At 36.1% G+C, this 20,370-nt stretch overlaps 1 protein-coding gene across 2 annotated transcripts in view; it reads right to left on the bottom strand.

Moving 5' to 3' along the window:
• LOC142345814 (very long chain fatty acid elongase 2-like) overlaps positions 1–20,370 on the bottom strand; it is a 493,465-nt gene that overhangs the window by 26,915 nt on the left and 446,180 nt on the right. For both annotated transcript variants that reach the window (XM_075398188.1, XM_075398189.1), the window contains exons 2-3: positions 2,970–3,046; positions 2,422–2,687 (exon numbers count right to left, since the gene is read on the bottom strand). In XM_075398188.1, the coding sequence (XP_075254303.1) occupies positions 2,422–2,687; positions 2,970–3,018 (315 nt within the window). In that variant the 5' untranslated portion in view covers positions 3,019–3,046. The remainder of the gene's footprint in view (positions 1–2,421; positions 2,688–2,969; positions 3,047–20,370) is intronic.

Here is a 20,370-nt window from a genome sequence, read left to right as displayed (position 1 = left end):
CACTTCGAGCTATATCTACTCAGCTGACCTTATATTTCTCAATAGAAAAGATCAAAAACAACCAAGCAAATGAACAGAGATAATTCATATAGGAGCCAAAAATGACTACGAAAAAGCGAGCAATTCCGATGAAATCGCATGAATGAATGAACAAAAAGCAGATTTGAAGAAAGCAGATTGTTATAGGAGCGCATCAATAGCCAGCTGAGAAGAAGAGGTCGGCTATTAATAAGTAGACTAACTGACCATTAGGAGCAAAACAGACAAAATAGCTGGCAAATTGCCAGCAAATAGCCGCAATAGCTTCGTAGATCTGCAGTCTCAAAAACACAAAAAAAGACAAAAAAATCGTCTTTTCATTAAAGGCTGATATGTTATATTTTGATTTAAAATCTGAATAAGTTTTTGCTGCCTCTATTAGCTGCTCTCTAATAACCTTCCTTTAGAGTGACACACACTCATTTGACCATTTATCTCTTTGAATTAAAGAAAATAAAAGTCAGTTTCAGAGTTCAGGAAGTCATTTTTGAGAGTGAGGTAAGTCACGTGTGACCAAAAATTTAATCACGCAAATGAACAAAAAACTAGCTCTACTAAGAGTGAAAAACGACGTCACGCACGCAATTCAGTTGAAATTGCATGAACGAATGAACAAAAAGCAGATTTGAATTGGTTGTGACGTCATATGGTCGTAACAAAAATCGTGACGACGAAATAAATAAAAAACCAAGAGAAGGCCAATAATAGCCTCAGCTATCGCTTCGCGGCTATAAAAAAAGTATTCACCAAAACAGAGAAAAATTATCTTAAAAAGCACTTAAACTTTAGTATTTGCAGATTTGAGAAATTTTTGGTTTTCACGGAGAACTTTGTTGTGAACACAAATTTTGTTTAGCAAAAATGCTGAAACTTCTCTAAAGGTTCTCATTGTTTATGCATGAAAAAATTGTTAATTGGTTTCGCATTTATGAAAACATAGCTGGCAGATTGCCAGAAAAGAGCCGCAATAGCTTCGTAGATCTGCAGTCTCAAAAACAACAGTAAAAAAGACCGATCAAAAAAATTCGTCTTTCCAGTGAAAGAGCTGCTCTCAAATAACCTTCACTTCGAGTTATATCTACTCAACTGACCATATATTTCTCAATAGAAAAGACCAAAAACTTAATCAAGCGAATGAACAAAAAAGATAATTCAAATAGGAGTGAAAAATGACTTCGGAAAAGCGCGCAATTCCGATGAAATTGCATGAATTAACAAAAAGCAGATTTGAAGAAAGGGTGCCGCGATAGCAAAAATCTTGACAAAATAGAAACAAGGCCAAAGCCAATAATAGCTTCGCTTAGCCATTAACCAACATTTAAAACACAGACGCTCAAAACGACAAATGCCGGAACTTCAGCTCACAAACAACTGTTCTACCAACTTCAGTAAAGATTGGCCCCATCAAACATTGAAAATTCTCCTCTTCATCACAGCGTTCAAAGATATGTACGAATCTCAGGTTAAGGAGGGTTGACGCGGGCAGTGATGAACGTTAACTGAGAGGGGACTGTCCCTCACGCTATAAATTTTAGTCTGCTCAACAGTTTCGGCGAATCGCATATCGGAAACTAGAAAGACACTGCCGAGAGCTGCTTAGCCATTTAATGCTAGACGATCAAGGGTAGAAGGTAACTAAAACGTCACAATTTTATAGGCGCAATAAGAACTCCCTCCTGCATACTACAAAACCTGTGAATGAATACAATAATTTGTTTAAAAAAGTGTCCAAATTGGCAAAAGGACTAAGAAAGCTAAAATAGCATCTTAAAGTGTATATTGCGCTAAAACGATCAAAACTGTTCCCACACATGCAATTGCTTGGTAATATGCATAAGAAAAACCCATTTGGCACAAAAATTAGATTTAAAATTTTGAAAAAAGCCGCACGTGAACCAAAACTTTTGCTCGCTCAGCAATTTTTTTCGACGATTAATTTTGCTATCTTTCGAAACCCAGCACGAGTAAAACGTCTACTCTCTTTTCTTTTGCCCTTCATCTTTCTTCATCTACAAAGAGAATCAATTATTTTGAATTATTCTGTTTTACAAATCCAGCGATTGAAAAAATAGATAAAAATAACTCCAATACAATTCATTTTTTAGGATTCGAAACTACGATGACATCAATAATAGCCTCACTATCACTTCGCAGCTATTAATAACTAAAATTCTGTTTAGGTTTCTCATATCAAAATCGAAGAACTGGGCTTTTCGGGAGAGCTAGGATAAAATTCTCCGAAAAAGCATCAAGTTCTAAATTGGTCAACAGAAACTTTTTAGGGCAATCTAGTAAGATTTTTTTAAAAAAGCGTTCAATCAAATAATTGTAAAAGAGTCATGATCTTGACAGGTGGGAAAAATATTTCAGAAGAAAACTCACTCTATCATCTATATGTTTGACGGAATGCAGAGGTTGGCAAAACCAGCTAAAGTCATTGGTCCAAAATGTAGCCCTAAAGAACTCGTGAAACATGTACGCTGACAATGCAGTCACAAAGATGTTGTACGCTACCATAAGCCCCTTGATCTCAAAGGCCGGCCTAGTCTGCATGAACTGTTTCAGGAAGCGGCATACCAAAAGGTAGACTGCGAGCATTCCTAGCAGGAACCATACTTGCACAATCTCCCATCCTTTGGTTCGGTCATCTGAAGAAGCCTTTTTTAAAATTAATGCCAAATGCAATTATAATTGCATCTAATTGCAACATAATATTGTCAATGGTTATTTGAATCTATTCTGTAACCTCCCCCCCCCCCCCCCCCCCCCCCTAAAAAATATAGTGGGCTTATATTTTTTACGCGCCCAAGGCGCACGTGCTATTTTTTCACATAGTAATGTGCTATATAACAACATATAATTTGTAACTGCAGGGCGTAAAAAAACACTGGGGACCGAAACAGAACAGATCCGATTATTTTAAAGCTTACCAAAAACTGGAAACAAATCCGGTGATCGTAAAATGGTGTTTTGAGACATGCCGTTCACACAGTTCTATTACTCCCCTGAAAAGCAATCTTGCTTGACCTGTAGACTGAAACAAAGTGATGGCACAGATGAATTTACTTTTTGTTTGTCAAGAGCAAACACGTGACAGTTCAGGTCAAGGATTACACCCACTATAAATCATGAAACAAAATTCACCCACAGGTCAGGTATTTGTTAAATACTTGAAATGATGAGCACCAGATCAACAACAAACTGGAAGTATTTTCAAAACAAAGACTTAAGAAAAAAGACAGCGATAGTTGTGAATAAGAGGAGGAAGGAAATATTCCAGAAAACACCATAAGTTTGCAATGAAAAACCATTTTAGATGGCCGTATCAACGATCAAGTAGCCAAATTGTTGTAATAAACTTATTAACGAGTTATTAACGAGCATCACTTCAAAAACCAGAGCTCAGTAAAAACTTTTCCAGATGCGACCAAAACGGGAATTGCAAAGACTGTAACCGGAGAGTGACCTACCGAGGAAAAGGAGTGGAATGTGAGTCATGCAAAAACTGGTTTCATGCAAGATGCCAAAAAATATCGAATGAGGAATACGCCAACATGCAGGATGTGGTTTGGATTTGTACTTATTGCAGCAACCAACAGACAGTGGGACACGATAAGGAGATGAAATTGTTTAAAAGGTATGTGGATGATATTATCTGCACGGTTCGTGGTGACCCGGATGAGTATTTAAAATTTGCAAATTCATTACACAACAACCTGCAATTTACATGGATGGGGGTTTGGCTTTTCTTGACATTAACGTAAATGTGAGCAGCAAAAACAATATCACCTGTCATTGGTATCAAAAACCAACTGACACTGGAATAATACTGAATTTTCGCAGCTGTGCACCGCTTCAACATAAGAAAAATGTGATTCAAGGGACGGTTCACAGGGTTTTTAATGCAACCTCTAATTGGTTGGCCTTCGATCAGGCTCTTGAAAAGAACAAATCTTGCTGGACCAAAAATCAATATCCAGAGGAATGGTCTTCAAAAATTGTGAATCAGACTCTAGAAAAAATAATAAGTGGCGGTAAAGACCAATTAAGAACAACACCAAAAGAGCATCAAAAAAGCAAGACTAAATCTAATGATAAGCCAACTATTTTTCTACAATACAGAGGCAACCTCACTCAAAATTTCGCAAGCAAATTGAAGAAACTATGCGAATTGCAAGTAGTTTTTACAACGCGAAAATTAAGATCGTGCCTCCCCACCCTGAAATCATCCTTTGATAGAGATCTGAAATCCCACGTGGTATATGAAATTAAATGTAATGGATGCGGATCCATCTATGTTGGGCAAACAAGCCGGCATGTTACCACAAGGATAACAGAACATCAAAAGAAGGATTCACAGGTGGGTCAACATCTAGTTGAATGTCGTGGCGCCACGAATGACATTGAATGGAGAATTCTGGACGCCTGTCGGTCAGTAGAAAAACTAATGATCATCGAAGCTATATATATCAGCAAGCTGAAGCCGGCACTAAACACACGCGACGAATATAGGGGGAGGGAACTCACGCTAAAATATTAGTTCAAATCATAATTTTGACTAAATGTGAATGCATAGGGCAAAAAACATTTTGTGCATGACAAAACGAAATTTGCAAAACCTCCACAAGAGGGATACTTATGGTTAGGGCAAATTCGGAATAACCCTAAAAATACAAGAACATGGACAAAATCGAAAAATCCGGAATAGGAATGTTTTTAAGTAAATTGATAACAGATGTAAATATGTGTTGTAAATAGGCTAAATATTGTACATAAGGAAAAATTTTCGATTGAATTTTTTAGAATGTTTCCTAGAATTGTTTTAATTGTCATCTCAGACAAATGTAAATACATATTCATTTTATCTTTTAACAATTTGTAAAACAGTTTTAACCTGACGATGAACGTAAAGTTCGAAAACGTTTGTTTTAAGTATTGGAAGTAATTTTAATTTGACAAATTGGTTTCTTTTACATTATTAACGAGTTTCAGATAAAGTTTACTTCCTAGGACAGCAGTGTTGTTCTCCAGTTAGCCTACTGGTTAGCCTAATTGTTGTGATAAACTTATCAAATAGTTCCAGGGGAGCCCTCGGGCTATGTTTTGACTCATATTATTGACACAAAAAAAATTATAGTAGTAGTGCAGGATTTAGAGGAAGCCTCTTGTGTTTCCACCCAATTTACGGTTCAGATCAATTTTATCTTGTTTATTATTATTATTATGACTTCGTGGATATGCCACTGGGGAATCACACCCCGCGTTTACAATCTAGGATTGGCACGACATTTTGTACACAAACAAATAAATATCCAAGTACAGGGATTGTTTTCAGTCCAATGTCTATTAAAATAACTCCACATGTATTCAATAAATTTGTTCTTCAGATTCTCCGGATTAAAGAAATCAAGAGCTCTTTGCACGACGTTTATTCTGAATCCAGTCCTATACCAAAAGTTTTGCCTCTGTATTTCATATCTAGTGTCTGGAAGCACAACACGTCTCCTTCTACCGCTGCTGGTGATGCTGAATTCTTTCGAAAAATCGACATTGTACCTTCCTTCCAAGATGTTATTGAAAAGTAGAATGTCTTTATGCACGTTAATGCAGAGTAGTGGTAAAAAGTTTGATTTGACCAAAGCATCCTTGTAGTCTAAGTTTCCGCAAATCCACTTCAGAACATTTTATTGAATTTTTCAATGATTTCGAAACTCGTTTTTCTTAGTTCCCAGCATTCAGATGCAGATGGCATCGACATTGATGTAACTGATCTGTATAGGTTGGCTTTACTCTTGGTGCAACTGAACGGGGACGTACTTCTCAACCAAAAGAACGATTTTCTGGCCATTCCAACTGTTACTTCCACATGTTCGATCCAGTTTAGTGATTCATCCATGAACATGAACAGGCCAAAGTCACGAACAAGGCTATTGTGGTTTAAATTTCTTCCATCCATATTTAAAAAATCTTCTAGGGTGTTCTTATTTCTACAATACTGAAATTCGCTAATGGAACATTTTCTCAAATTGAATAGTAGATGGTTTTGCACACTCCAGTTGTGAAAGGCTTGTAAGTCGGTTTGAAGTTTTTCCAAGGACTCTTGTTCAACTCTTCCATTGTAAAGCAGTTTTAAATCATCAGCAAATAGTAAGGCTAACGATGAGAAAACAGCATTGGGGAGATCGTTTATGTATATCAGGAAGAATAATGGTCCCAATACCGATCCCTGTGGTACTCCAGATGTTACAGTTCGCTCATTTGATAGCTGGTCACCTATTCGCACTTTCTGTGTTCTTCCTAAAAATAGTCTTGTATCAGTTCGAATAAAGCCCTGGAGATGGGAATTCGAAGTAACTTTTTCATCAGGTTACTATGTTCTATTTTGTCAAACGCTTAGGAGAAATCAAATAAAATAAATAAAATGACAGAGTCTCTCGAGTTCAAGTGTGAGTAAATATGAGATAAATTGTCTAGTAATTGTAGTACAACAGAACGTCTTGGCCTAAAACCAAATTGGAAATTGCTTATACTGTCAGCAACCGCAGTGCAAAGTGGTGCAAAGATAAATTTTTCAAATGATTTTGAGACAATTTTTAATGGAGTAACTGGCCTATAGTTCGAAACTTCTCTTTTGTGACCATCTCTGTATATCGGACTGAAGATACCAGTCTTCCAAATAGATGCAAATTTGCGCAGTCGCTTGATATTACAGAACAAGTTTTTGAGGGACGTAGCTATTGATCCCCCGCATCTTTTAAACAATATTGGTTGTATCGAATCTTGACCGCTGCTTTTTGAGATGTTAAGTGACTTAAGTTCTGTTTTGATTAATTCTTCCGTAATTGAGATGTTTATTATGTTGCAGTTTCCACATCTGCAAACCACTCTCCATGTGCATTTGTTCTCTTCCACATAATGATTTGTGAGAAAATTCCAGTTTATTTTTTGAACCAACAATGCCTCCCAAATTGCAGAAAACCAGTCTCGATGGAAAATGACTTTGATGAAGAAGCCTTTATCTCATTGAGTGCATGGGTTTGGATCAGGGCAGTCGATGTATTGTTTGGGAACAGGTGTGGCTACCGAAGAAAATCAGCAGAGACATTTGACTCAACCATTTCACACTGGGTTTTGCTCAGCTTAACAAGCTACAGAAGTTTCCTAAGTATCGAAATAGTTATCAAAACCAACTGGTGGTTTTTACGCTGATCTGTTAGAGCATTACGGTAGGAGGGATAATATACGAATTTCAGGTATTGTTGAAGAACAGAACGAAGATGTGTACCAAAAAGTTGCCGACGAGCCCGAACAAATTGGGGTTACAATAGATAAAAACTACATCTTCCCACAAGAAAATGGACCGAAGGTATAATTGTGAAATTTGTCAGGAGACAAACTAAACATCTGATTATGGGAGAAAAGAAGAACCTGAAAGAGATGGACAGCAACTTTTCATTAATGATGATGTAAAACCGCTAAGAGGGAAGGTCAGGTACTTTATTAGACAAAACAAGAAGTTGCGAGCATGACAACTGTAAAGGAACAAAAAATCGTGTGTCTGACATACTCTGATAAACTTGTATTCAATAACTTGTTTGTTTTATTTGAATGGGATAGCTCCCTATTTGAATTGAAAGTACTAACCATCTTTTTTGAAGTTGGACCCCCCAAGGTGCAATGTGTTTTGAACCCAAAAACAAGTTTAACAGTGGTTAGAAAGCTTCCGTGTTTTACAAGAACATTAGATCACTAAAAAACAATTTTGATGAATTAGAACAAAACTTAAATGATAAGAATGCCAAAACCAGAGCTATATATCTTTCGTAAAGGTGGTTACCGTCTGATTGTGTTTTCGACCTCTACAAATTATCCACATATAATGACAGCACGAACAAAAGCAACGGTGTTGCTATTTACGCTGTGAAACGGTAGCATATGAAGTCATACCCACACCATGCGATCTTTGTTTCATTTCGTTGACTATTAGATATTTTATTACCAAATATAAATACTTTGCTGTATCTACAAAACACAATCTTTTAGTGGTTTGTTTTGTAAAAAAACGGAATGCAAGGAATTGGAACGTATCTAAATGAAAACAACTGCTTGGTTTTTAATTAATTGGGAATTGAATTACAAAAAAAGGCTATGAGAATTCAAGCTTCTGCCTTCGTTGTTGTACTTCGAACTCGATGACCTACTAACGCTCAAAACCATAATGTAGGACAATTACGGTATCAAAATATTAGCTAGGTTCAATGAACATTCAATGAATACACGACAAATTGAACTCGTAACAATAAAAAAAAGGCAAGAAAAGACCGATTAGAATTTTTGAGTGAGATCCAGCAATCTACTGAAAGCTATCAGGAGAAGCAAAAGATTTGAACTCAAGGACCTTGATAAATTGTCTTCCCAAAATTTTCTTGGAAATAACTCAAAAATTGCTACTCAGAAGTCAACTCCTACTCCTGGACCCTGTTCCATAACTATGGCAACTGCAACCTTGTTCAAAAAGTGATTCCGTCTACCCTTTAATCATGGATGCAATCGCTTGTCTCAACGACACAATAGCCTAAACTCTCTCTCTCTCTCAATGTAAAGCTGGAAAGCAACTTTAGAATGTCTTTTACTTAAAGAAATATCTCAAAGAAATATCTCGAAAAAAATAATTCATCGAGTCCGTAGCACTTTTAAGGCATGAAAGTGTAAGCGTATTTTGGCATATAGTTGAATATCTGTCCCAGGTAACTTCAACAGATTTTGGTTGAGCTGCAATTGAAAACACACAACCATTTGTACACGATGCTCTTGTATGATTTTGGTTGTGCTTGATTATTATAAGTATACCGAACAACAAATTGTGTTTACTAACTTCCTGGAAACAAACGGGGACCAAAATTACATTTCCTTCAATTTTTTGTCGTCAATTTTTGTGACAACTTTGGTTTTAACAAATTTGTGGTCAAAAACATCAAACGAATTGGAAGAAAACGCAACAACATTGTCTCCAGGCTTTTACCACATGAATTAATTGTTTTTCGTTCTTTTTTGATGTTATAGTTTCCTCAGTAACGGAAAAATCAAATGTATTTCATGGAGGCTTTTTATACTTTTGGATTTTTGTTTCTCAGCTGTTCCAAAAATCAATAAAATGAATCTTAACTTCCTGCTTCTCTAATTGCCGCTCTGGTATAGTAAACTAGACTTGTTTCGAAAAAAAACTGACTGAAAAATATTTGAACAGCTGTTTTTTTCTCTCATCAAAGTTTTTCAAACTCCCAGCATACTTATCATCTACAATTAGTATGTCAATTTGCCAAATGCCTGAAGGTATTGGACTCCACTTTCAAGAGTTTTTTCTTCAAAAAATATAAATCTTAAAAATGTATTTTTTGACCTAGTACATTGGAAATTGCTAGACTTTACCTTATTTTCTTTTAAATATGGTTGTTCATGTAAGTTATAACTTTGGGAAATGAATTTTGTTGGTTTGGAATTTCATGCCGAATTTGTGAGGGAAATAATTGAAAGAAAATTTATCTCTTGGAATTAAAATTTAATGGTAAGAATAAATTAAAACTTATTGATTTTTGAATTTGAATACACTTTGCGGTAGTGAGGAAAAGTGATCAAATGAAGATTAAAGATAAAAAGTGTCGTTGACTAGAGGAAGTCAGGGAACCAAGTATTGCACCAACTGATTTTGCGTTTTGCCCTATGGGTTGTGTCTGGCGTTGAAAAGAATGTAAATAATGGTCTGGAAAGTTGCCTATGTGTCCACAGTACAGAATTAAACGGTCTGAAAAACATAATTTGGAATTAATGAGGATTGAATAAACCGCCAGATCTCCATTGAAATGGTTTTGATAACAAGCGAAAGAAGTTTCCTTGAACCAAATGATTTAATGCAATGTTTGTGAGATATATTTCGTGAATTTAGACAAAATATGCTAATTTTGAAAATCATCACTGTAATGTTTTCTCAAAATTTTTACCAGGTGCCAAATAACCTCCTTTTTCCAAACACAAAATAAACTACATTTGAAACTTAAAACAACCATTCAGCCCGACCCATTATATTGCATAAATTTGTGAAAAAACGGTCTAATATTATAGACAAGTAAATAGCTTAGTAGTGAAACTAAAAAGGGGTTGTTTTTCAGTTTTCTTAGCCTTGATGGTTACATGGAATTCGTTCGACAAATTATTTGAGTCTGTTGAGAAATTTCAATTAATGTAAAACAGTATTTAGGGTTGATAGATAAATTTTTTGTTGTATGTTATAAGGCTATATGTTAGCCATGCAACAAAATTAAATGACACACCTAAGGCGACAAAAAACTTTCCGTAAAGTGATAGTTTTGTGCGGTTGAGTGAACATAAAACTTATATGGGGCCACGCCTTTTTCCAAACTGTATGTCGGTAGCATTAAATAAACTGTCCTCTGTATAAAGATTTAAGATAAAACACACATAAACATGATTTCAGTCCCTTACTTGGAACCAGGTCATAAAACACTTTCTTCGTTTCTTTTCTACATATAATTCCTATCAGTTCGACAATTCTCTTTTTAGCCCCGTGTATATTTGTTGCGTTTTTTATAAGCAAGCCAATCATTATACAAATCGTTGGTCCAATTGAATAACTCTGGATGCAATTCAGAGTTACGAAAGACGCCAAGTTTGGCGACGCGCATTTCGACGTTTTCAAAAATGAAGAACGTTTGATCAGAGCAACTGTCAGTTCGAAAAACTGACAAAAAAACGTTCAAACAATTTAACAAGTAAACCATCCATTGCAAAAAAACTTAAACTGAAATAAAAAGAGCACGAAAACGAAGTTTTTCATTGACTGAACACTGTATCAAAGAATTGTTGAAGCTATGTACGAGTGATGTCCCGTTTACAATAATAAATTTTAAAAGAATTTCAGGTTTTTCGTTTCAGAAGAGAAACCATCTCTAATGTCTGCCAGGAATTACGCTGTATGCATGCATTTTGGAAACGGCTATAGTGACGTGTTACTCGCTAACTGTTATAATCTGCTGTTTGATGTATCTGACGTTTCCATGAAAATATTGAAACGAAAAAAGCCTCTTGCAATTCCTTAGTTGTACACAATCTTCAAAACTTTTTTCTCAGACTGTACCACAATTGGGGAGATTTTCAATAAAATCACACAAGCTGTCGAATACAACGATTCAGCAACTCCGACAAAAAGAGAAGCAACGGCCATTCAGAAGCGCTAACCAAATTTGAGCAATGCCATCGCCCTGAGCAAAAGCTACCGCCAATATGGAAAAGTTGCCTACAAATTTTTGGATAATGCTGAGAAAACATCGAATCGGCAATTGCAAGTTGACTGGTTATCAACTGAAGCTCTCAAAGATTTGAAAATATTTTGCATGGTCCTCATTCTGTTGTTTTTCGATGAATAACGGATATTTTTGTGAGTGGCTATGGGAAATTAGATGTGGACGTTGATGATGTTTTGTGTGCACGCTTGGTTTTTGAAGAAATTAGTATTGTTAAAGCATCATATGAAGCGCAAAAGGTATCAAATCAACATCACTCGTCTTAAAAGTTTTTTTTTCACCAAAAAGATAATGAGCACTGTAAATGCAAAATCAGCAATACAATATTTAGTTTGCTGTTGGAAAGGGCTGGTTTCTTAGCTGTTCACACACAGTTTTAATATTACCAGCAGAAGAAACGAGCCTATTGTGCAAATGTTTATGTAAAGTTGGATTTTGTCCCAATGGATCTGCAAAACATAATCTCTATCTTGTCGAGAATTAAGTTTTCAATGTTTGCCAATTGATTGAGAAGTTATTGCATTCACCATAAGGAAGCTTTTATGAGATACATTAAGAGGAAAAGTGTCAGCTGCGAATACACCCGCAAGCTTCAAAAGTTGACATCCTCGATTGAGGTTCTTTACCTCGTTTTCATTAATCAGTTTGTAGGAAAATGATTTTTCGAAACTCTTCGATTAGAATCGATAAAAATTGTGCGGACTTTTTTACCAATAGTGAAAACTTCAATATTATTCGGCAAGGCGACAGATAACTTGAGTTCAATTGAAATTAACCAATTGGTAAGTTCAGTTTAAATAAAACAATTTGACTCCTGCTGAGTGCTGTTGAGATCAAGCACCCAAATAAAATGGCTAGGTTATTTAGACAAACTTATTCCATGTCCATTGTCAATGTAGGCTAAATCTTATTGTGTTGAAGTGCAAGCGTTTTAAGTCAGTTGTATTTATGGGGATGTCAGGAACAGACAGTCCGATTCGATAAGTACAAATCTGCTCCAGAGTAAATTTACGAATGTGAAAACGATTGAGTTCTTTGCTTCTTAAGAAAACTTCATTTGTGTTGAGACAAACGGCAAGTCGTCGAATATGCTCGTTGCTAAATACATCTTACTGTTTCAAATTTTTGGAAACCAGTCGGAGCCAGAAACTTTTTCGTTCTAATTTCCAAGTAAGAATAGGACGCTGAACTTGACAGTAAAGTCTTTTCAATGGCAGAAACGAGGTCGTTGTTCAACGTCATTTTTCTCAGATACAAACTAGCTTCCATAACTTTTACTTCGTTTGATTTTCCAGCATTTTCAAAAAATATAACAAAAATATTTATTAATTGCCAAAAAAAAATTGCAGGGTGACATCACTCAAAATGTTTAGATCGAATGCAAAGAAATCTACTGCCACTTTTCCATAAAAGGTACATTCAACAGATTGCCTAATCAAAGCTTTTTGCCTGTTAACTTCAGCTGTTGCTATTGTTCCCCGATTATCCTTTTACGATTAACCGTGGCAATCCAATCAAATGGCCTTTGAATCTTCGTTGCGAGAAAATTCGGTTTCAATAAAACTTTTTGTGAGCATATTTTCAATTTGCGTTTGAAATTTTTAGTACCTTGGCTGATAGTTTACAGTCAGAAAATATTGTATGTAAAACAATATTGCAGATGTAAGGAGCGTCTGTTTTGTTTACATCTGCTGCAGCTCCAGCGACATATTTCAAATCAGCTTCAAAAGACTGAACTATCTGGAAACTAATTTCCAGAAAAATTTTTGGCAGATCAATAAATATGTTTCTGTCTCCAAAACTGCAAACTCAAGTATGGGTCCGTTAGGACTGTAAACTGGACCAACTGGTTTTTCAAATAAGTCCAAAGAACTAAATCTTGCCTCTGTTGGTAACATATTGCGGATCATCTTTAACCTTGGCCAAGAAATCAGACCAACTTAACTTTGGCTGCTTGCATTTCGTCTCAAATGACTACTTTTTTGCTACCTTTTATCGCTTCAGAACCTGATCAGTTAGATTTTCGACGATTCATTCGTTTTTGTTTCATTCGCAGTGTCAGTGATCTTCCTGTTCGTTTTTTGACTGCATTTGTTATCGTGTTTTTCAGCGCTTGCTTTGGCATTTTTTTCCACTGACAAAGTTCATTGACTTGGTACGCTCTGTAACAGAAGTTGTTATCCAGCACGTTTTGCTGTTGTTATAATCAAATTTTTTGCAAGATAAAGAGCGATTCTTCAAATACCACCCGCTAAAGCTCCAATGCTGCTACCTCTTGGCCTATTGTGTCCCGATAACTTAGGCAATGCAGATGTTTGATTTGTGTAGTATGATTCCACTTTCATTTAACTCCCGAAATTTTTTGAGGTGTAACGTCAGAATTATTTCACCGGTCTCTGAAAATGGGACTAATTGACATAAAATAATTTGACTCCTGCTGAGTGCTGTTGAGATCAAGCACCCAAATAAAATAGCTAGGTTATTTAGACAAACTTATTCCATGTCCATTGTCAATGTAGGTAAATCTGATATTGTGTTGAAGTGCAAGCGTTATACGTCAGTTGTGTTTATGGGGATGTCAGGAACAGATAGTCAATTTCGATAAGTACAACTCTGCTCCAGAGTAAACTTACGAATGTGAAAACGATTGAGTTCTTTGCTTCCTAAGAAAACCTCATTTGTGTTGAGACAAATGGCAAGTCGTTGAATAGGCTCGTTGCTAAATACATCTTACTGTTTCCAATTTTTGGAAACCAGTCGGAGCCAGAAAACTTTTCTTTATAATTTCCAAGTAAGAGTAGGACGCTGAACTTGACAGTAAAGTCTTTTCAATGGCAGAAACGAGGTCGTTGTTCAACGTCATTTTTCTCAGATACAAACTAGCTTCCATAACTTTTACTTTGTTTGATTTTCCAGAATTTTCAAAAAATATAACGAAAATATTTATTAATTGCCAAAAAAAATTGCAGGGTGACATCACTCAAAATGTTTAGATCGAATGCAAAGAAATCTACTGCCACTTTTCCATAAAAGGTACATTCAACAGATTGCCTAATCAAAGCTTTTTGCCTGTTAACTTCAGCTGTTGCTATTGTTCCCCGATTACCCTTTTACGATTAACCGTGGCAATCCAATCAAATGGCCTTTGAATCTTCGTTGCGAGAAAATTCGGTTTCAATAAAACTTTTTGTGAGCTTATTTTCAATTTGCGTTTGAAATTTTTAGTACCTTGGCTGATAGTTTACAGTCAGAAAATATTGTATGTAAAACAATATTGCAGATGTAAGGAGCGTCTGTTTTGTTTACATCTGCTGCAGCTCCAGCGTCATATTTCAAATCAGCTTCAAAAGACTGAACTATCTGGAAACTAATTTCCAGAAAAATTTTTGGCAGATCAATAAATATGTTTCTGTCTCCAAAACTGCAAACTCAAGTATGGGTCCGTTAGGACTGTAAACTGGACCAACTTTCTGGCAGAAGTTACCATCAAAAATTACAAGAAGCAATGGTTTTTCAAATAAGTCCAAAGAACTAAATCTTGCCTCTGTTGGTAACATATTGCGGATCATCTTTAACCTTGGCCAAGAAATCAGACCAACTTCATTTTGGCTGCTTAAATTTCGTCTCAAATGACTACCTTTTTTGCTACCTTTTATCGCTTCAGAACCTGATCAGTTAGATTTTCGACGATTCATTCGTTTTTGTTTCATTCGCAGTGTCAGTGATCTTCCTGTTCGTTTTTTGACTGCATTTGTTTTCGTGTTTTTCAGCGCGTGCTTTGGCATTTTTTTCCACTGACAAAGTTCATTAAATTGGTACGCTCTGTAACAGAAGTCGTTATCCAGCACGTTTTGCTGTTGTTATAATCAAATTTTTTGCACGATAAAGAGCGATTCTTCAAATACCACCCGCTAAAGCCCCAATGCTGCTACCTCTTGGCCTATTGTGTACCGATAACTTAGGCAATGCAGATGTTTGATTTGTGTAGTATGATTCCACTTTCATTTAACTCCCGAAATTTTTTGAGGTGTAACGTCAGAATTATTTCACCGGTCTCTGAAAATGGGACTAATTGACATAAAATAATTTGACTCCTGCTGAGTGCTGTTGAGATCAAGCACCCAAATAAAATAGCTAGGTTATTTAGACAAACTTATTCCATGTCCATTGTCAATGTAGGTAAATCTGATATTGTGTTGAAGTGCAAGCGTTATACGTCAGTTGTGTTTATGGGGATGTCAGGAACAGATAGTCAATTTCGATAAGTACAACTCTGCTCCAGAGTAAACTTACGAATGTGAAAACGATTGAGTTCTTTGCTTCTTAAGAAAACCTCATTTGTGTTGAGACAAATGGCAAGTCGTTGAATAGGCTCGTTGCTAAATACATCTTACTGTTTCCAATTTTTGGAAACCAGTCGGAGCCAGAAAATTTTTCTTTATAATTTCCAAGTAAGAGTAGGACGCTGAACTTGACAGTAAAGTCTTTTCAATGGCAGAAACGAGGTCGTTGTTCAACGCAATTTTTCTCAGATACAAACTAGCTTCCATAGTACGATTTTCCAGCATCGTCATAAATTATAACAAAAATATTTATTTATTGCCGAAAGGAAATTTGCAGGTTGACATCACTTAAAATGTTTAGATCGAATGCAAAAAAGTCTACTGCCACTTTTCCATAAAAAGTACATTCAGCAGATTGCCTAATCAAAGCTTTTTGCCTGTTAACTTCAGCTGTTGCTATTGTTCCCCGATTATCCTATTACGATTAACCGTGGCAATCCAATCAAATGGCCTTTGAATCTTCGTTGCGAGAAAATTTGGTTTCAATAAAACTTTTTGTGAGCATATTTTCAGTTTGCGTTTGAAATTTTTAGTACCTTGGCTGATAGTTTACAGTCAGAAAATATTGTATGTAAAACAATATTGCAGATGTAAGGAGCGTCTGTTTTGTTTACATCTGCTGCAGCTCCAGCGTCATATTTCAAATCAGCTTCAAAAGACTGAACTATCTTGCAGCTAATTTCCAGAAAAATTTTTGACAGATCCAAAACCGCAAACTCAAGCATGGTTCCGTTAGGATTGTAAACTGGACCAACTGGTTTTTCAAATAAGTCCAAAGAACTAAATCTTGCCTCTGTTGGTAACATATTGCGGATCATCTTTAACCTTGGCCAAGAAATCAGACCAACTTCACTTTGGCTGCTTGCATTTCGTCTCAAATGACTACTTTTTTGCTACTTTTTATCGCTTCAGAAACTGAACAGTTAGATTTTCGACGATTCATTCGTTTTTGTTTCATTCGCAGTGTCAGTGATCCTCCTGTTCGTTTTTTGACTGCATTTGATATCGTGTTTTTCAGTGCGTGCTTTGGCATTTTTTTCCACTGACAAAGTTCATTAACTTGGTACGCTCTGTAGCAGAAGTTGTTATCCAGCACGTTTTGCCGTTGTTATAATCAAATTTTTTGCAAGATAAAGAGCGATTCTTCAAATACCACCCGCTAAAGCTCCAATGCTGCTACCTCTTGGCCTATTGTGTCCCGATAACTTAGGCAATGCAGATGTTTGATTTGTGTAGTATGATTCCACTTTCATTTAACTCCCGAAATTTTTTGAGGTGTAACGTCAGAATTATTTCACCGGTCTCTGAAAATGGGACTAATTGACATAAAATAATTTGACTCCTGTTGAGTGCTGTTGAGATCAAGCACCCAAATAAAATAGCCAGGTTCTTTAGACAAACTTATTCCATGTCCATTGTCAATGTAGGTAAATCTGATATTGTGTTGAAGTGCAAGCGTTATACGTCAGTTGTGTTTATGGGGATGTCAGGAACAGATAGTCAATTTCGATAAGTGCAACTCTGCTCCAGAGTAAACTTACGAATGTGAAAACGATTGAGTTCTTTGCTTCTTAAGAAAACCTCATTTGTGTTGAGACAAATGGCAAGTCGTTGAATAGGCTCGTTGCTAAATACATCTTACTGTTTCCAATTTTTGGAAACCAGTCGGAGCCAGAAAATTTTTCTTTATAATTTCCAAGTAAGAGTAGGACGCTGAACTTGACAGTAAAGTTTTTTCAATGGCAGAAACGAGGTCGTTGTTCAACGTCATTTTTCTCAGATACAAACTAGCTTCCATAGTAGGATTTTCCAGCATCGTCATAAATTATAACAAAAATCTTTATTTATTGCCGAAAGGAAATTTGCAGGTTGACATCACTCAAAATGTTTAGATCGAATGCAAAAAAGTCTACTGCCACTTTTCCATAAAAAGTACATTCAGCAGATTGCCTAATCAAAGCTTTTTGCCTGTTAACTTCAGCTGTTGCTATTGGTCCCCCATTATCCTATTACGAATAACCATGGCAACCGAATCAAGTTTCCTTTGCATCTCCGTTGCGAGAAAATTCGGTTTCAATGAAACTTTTTGTGAGCATATTTTCAATTTGCGTTTGAAATTATTAGTACGTTGGCTGAGAGTTTACAGTCAGATAACATTGTATGTAAAACAATATTGCAGATGTAAGGAGAGTCTGTTTTGTTTACATCTGCTGCAGCTCCAGCGTCATATTTCAAATCAGCTTCAAAAGACTGAACTATCTTGCAGCTAATTTCCAGAAAAATTTTTGACAGATCCAAAACCGCAAACTCAAGCATGGTTCCGTTAGGACTGTAAACTGGACCAACTGGTTTTTCAAATAAGTCCAAAGAACTAAATCTTGCCTCTGTTGGTAACATATTGCGGATCATCTTTAACCTTGGCCAAGAAATCAGACCAACTTCACTTTGGCTGCTTGCATTTCGTCTCAAATGACTACTTTTTTGCTACTTTTTATCGCTTCAGAAACTGAACAGTTAGATTTTCGACGATTCATTCGTTTTTGTTTCATTCGCAGTGTCAGTGATCCTCCTGTTCGTTTTTTGACTGCATTTGATATCGTGTTTTTCAGCGCGTGCTTTGGCATTTTTTTCCACTGACAAAGTTCATTAACTTGGTACGCTCTGTAACAGAAGTTGTTATCCAGCACGTTTTGCTGTTGCTATAATCAAATTTTTTGCAAGATAAAGAGCGATTCTTCAAATACCACCCGCTAAAGCTCCAATGCTGCTACCTCTTGGCCTATTTTGTCCCGATAACTTAGGCAATGCAGATGTTTGATTTGTGTAGTATGATTCCACTTTCATTTAACTCCCGAAATTTTTTGAGGTGTAACGTCAGAATTATTTCACCGGTCTCTGAAAATGGGACTAATTGACATAAAATAATTTGACTCCTGTTGAGTGCTGTTGAGATCAAGCACCCAAATAAAATAGCCAGGTTATTTAGACAAACTTATTCCATGTCCATTGTCAATGTAGGTAAATCTGATATTGTGTTGAAGTGCAAGCGTTATACGTCAGTTGTGTTTATGGGGATGTCAGGAACAGATAGTCAATTTCGATAAGTACAACTCTGCTCCAGAGTAAACTTACGAATGTGAAAACGATTGAGTTCTTTGCTTCTTAAGAAAACCTCATTTGTGTTGAGACAAATGGCAAGTCGTTGAATAGGCTCGTTGCTAAATACATCTTACTGTTTCCAATTTTTGGAAACCAGTCGGAGCCAGAAAATTTTTCTTTATAATTTCCAAGTAAGAGTAGGACGCTGAACTTGACAGTAAAGTCTTTTCAATGGCAGAAACGAGGTCGTTGTTCAACGTCATTTTTCTCAGATACAAACTAGCTTCCATAGTACGATTTTCCAGCATCGTCATAAATTATAACAAAAATATTTATTTATTGCCGAAGGAAATTTGCAGGTTGACATCACTCAAAATGTTTAGATCGAATGCAAAAAAGTCTACTGCCACTTTTCCATAAAAAGTACATTCAGCAGATTGCCTAATCAAAGCTTTTTGCCTGTTAACTTCATTTGTTGCTATTGGTCCCCCATTATCCTATTACGAATAACCATGGCAACCGAATCAAGTGACCTTTGCATCTCCGTTGCGAGAAAATTCGGTTTCAATGAAACTTTTTGTGAGCATATTTTCAATTTGCGTTTGAAATTATTAGTACGTTGGCTGAGAGTTTACAGTCAGATAACATTGTATGTAAAACAATATTGCAGATCTAAGGAGAGTCTGTTTTGTTTACATCTCCTGCAGCTCCAGCGTCATATTTCAAATCAGCTTCAAAAGACTGAACTATCTTGCAGCTAATTTCCAGAAAAATTTTTGACAGATCCAAAACCGCAAACTCAAGCATGGTTCCGTTAGGACTGTAAACTGGACCAACTGGTTTTTCAAATAAGTCCAAAGAACTAAATCTTGCCTCTGTTGGTAACATATTGCGGATCATCTTTAACCTTGGCCAAGAAATCAGACCAACTTCACTTTGGCTGCTTGCATTTCGTCTCAAATGACTACTTTTTTGCTACTTTTTATCGCTTCAGAAACTGAACAGTTAGATTTTCGACGATTCATTCGTTTTTGTTTCATTAGCAGTGTCAGTGATCATCCTGTTCGTTTTTTGACTGCATTTGATATCGTGTTTTTCAGCGCTTGCTTTGGCATTTTTTTCCACTGACAAAGTTCAATAACTTGGTACGCTCTGTAACAGAAGTTGTTATCCAGCACGTTTTTCTGTTGGTATAATCAAATTTTTTGCAAGATAAAGAGCGATTCTTCAAATAGCACCCGCTAAAGCTCCAATGCCGCTACCTCTTTGCCTATTGTGTCCCGATAACTTAGGCAATGCAGATGTTTGATTTGTGTAGTATGATTCCATTTTCTTTTAACTCCAAAAATTTATTGAGGTGTAACTTCAGAATTACTTCACCGGTCCCTGAAAATGGAACTAATTGACATGTTTTGATGCGTAGTTCTATGGAAGTTAACTGAATTGTACTTGAACAAGAATTTTGTAGTCCAAACTTGAAAAAACTATTCTGTGTTGGTTCAATCTCACAGATTTAACCGTTTCTCGACCATTGTTTTGAATCAATCACCAACGTGTTGATACTCAATAAA

Source organism: Convolutriloba macropyga, chromosome 9 (assembly GCF_964194025.1).
Source record: "Convolutriloba macropyga chromosome 9, txConMacr16.3, whole genome shotgun sequence".
NCBI classification, from domain to species: Eukaryota; Metazoa; Xenacoelomorpha; order Acoela; family Convolutidae; genus Convolutriloba; species Convolutriloba macropyga.
The sequence above is the reverse complement of the archived record's forward strand: the minus strand, read 5'-3'. Positions and strand labels throughout refer to the sequence as shown.